This window comes from Mus caroli, chromosome 19 (genome assembly GCF_900094665.2).
Source record: "Mus caroli chromosome 19, CAROLI_EIJ_v1.1, whole genome shotgun sequence".
Classification (NCBI taxonomy): domain Eukaryota; kingdom Metazoa; phylum Chordata; class Mammalia; order Rodentia; family Muridae; genus Mus; species Mus caroli.
Genome location: NC_034588.1, coordinates 52,906,679 through 52,908,543, shown reverse-complemented (window position 1 = coordinate 52,908,543; position 1,865 = coordinate 52,906,679). Strand labels below are relative to the sequence as shown.

At 44.9% G+C, this 1,865-nt stretch overlaps 1 protein-coding gene across 2 annotated transcripts in view; it reads right to left on the bottom strand.

Moving 5' to 3' along the window:
* Window positions 1-288: 288 nt before the first annotated feature.
* Casp7 (caspase 7) overlaps window positions 289-1,865 on the bottom strand; it is a 39,912-nt gene continuing 38,335 nt past the window's right edge. For both annotated transcript variants that reach the window (XM_021152352.2, XM_029472670.1), the window contains one exon: window positions 289-1,770. In XM_021152352.2, the coding sequence (XP_021008011.1) occupies window positions 1,541-1,770 (230 nt within the window). In that variant the 3' untranslated portion in view covers window positions 289-1,540. The remainder of the gene's footprint in view (window positions 1,771-1,865) is intronic.

Sequence of the window (1,865 nt, the reverse complement as noted above, 5' to 3'; positions counted from 1 at the left end):
TTTTTGATGACAAGGACCAAGTCAAGTCTAACAAACTGATCTTAAATGATTTTCTTTGTGAGAAGTCAACTTTTACAACACTATTTTTTTCTTTCTCAAATTAACAGGAGGTTGTCCATCCCAAACTGCTTTACAGGTTGATCGACCCTTACAAAATGCTTTGACTTCCAAGTGATCATGTACTTGTTGTGTTCTAAGTTCAGAATACAATTGCTTGTGGTTTGTATGGTCCTCTCTCTAACGTCTAACTGCCCTGAATAACGTCAAGAAGAGATCAGACGGGGCCAGTCAGGAGTTTCTGAAACACATTTTAATCAATAAATAGGAACATCTGTCAACCATTTATTAGGTGGGAAGAACAGGAATGTATAACAAATTCCAAAGAAAAGGATACCTTGGAAAGAAACTGCTAAGATCTTTACCTAAATTGTCATTTGTAGAACCAGAGGTAACCAAAGATTATTCAGAAAAAAAAAATCTTGGAATATTTGAAAGAATTCCAGATGTATGTGAAGTATAAAAACATTATCTTGTATACAAAGTGAAATGGGTTACTCTTCAGCACCTGTATGGATGGATGATCTGATAAATCAGTGAAGAGTGAATGAATACATTGTAGCACGCCAGAGGACATGGTTATTTAATTCACATTTTGAGCCAAGTTTACCCCCACCACTACCCCTGCCTTGCTATCCCTTTCTCTGCTCTGTAGCACAAGGTAGCTCGGTCCCTAGGCCCTCCCTAGGTGGCTTTCAGGCACCTTGGAATTGTAAGGCGCTGGTGGATATGGGCACAGGCCTGGGGAGGCATTTGGTGTCTGACTCAGTTTTGGCTTGGTTTCCATCTCAGGCAGTGGCTTGCCCTGAGCCTGGCTCCAATCACCATAGCCCTTCATGGTTCTCGTCTCTAGAAGGCTGCCCTGCCACAGTTCTTACTGATGACAAGGGAACTGAAGTCCTCTTACAGCCGCACAGAGGCATGTGAGGTAACAGGATTGGCTGTCTCTTAATTACCCGAGTAACTGAATTCTCTGTATCGACCTTTCTGCACCGATATTCCTAGAATGGCTTATTTTCTGGATTGGGTTCTATATACTAGAATATTAACTGTCGTCTTCTCTCAGCCACCTGCGAAGGTCGGCTTAAGAATCTGCCCTAAGCCACTGAGAACAACCACTCAGCAGCCACCTTTGCCAATGGAGGCCAACAGGTCTTTCATCAAGAGCTGGGATTCTCTTTGCCAAGTTCAACTGAGACTCTGACTTCCCATCCACGTCATTGCCAATGTCTTCTCCAGAGGTCATGCTCACAGCATGCACTCAGCGAGACGACAAAGAAAAGAAACAGAAACAGGAAATCAACCTTAGAGGAAGAGCATGAAGTCATCAGATGAACAAAGTTATTAAACGAAAAAAAAAATCTAGACTTTCCTGAAATTAAATCCCCACAACATTTCTGGATATTTTGAGAGCATCGGAACAAAAATAAAATAAAAACTGGATTCATCAACGAACGGTGGCAGGTTCTCAGCTGAAGGGTGGTCAACGGCTGAAGTACAGCTCTTTGGTGAGCATGGACACCATACACGGGATCTGCTTCTTCTCGTTGAAGCGCGGGTCATCAGACTGGGACTCGAAGTGCCTGGCCACCCGGTCGTTCACCCTGGTCAGGATCTGCATGATCTCTAGGTCCTTGCCATGCTCGTTCAGGATGGAGCAGAGGGCCTGCACAAACCAGGAGCCTTTCCCTGGGTTCCTCCATGAGTAATAACCTTCAGCCAGAGAGGGGAAGGGGGAGGGGGAGAGAAGAAGGGAGGGAAGAAGGGAAGGAGAGAGAGAGGGAGGAGGGAGGGGGGAGGGAGAGAAG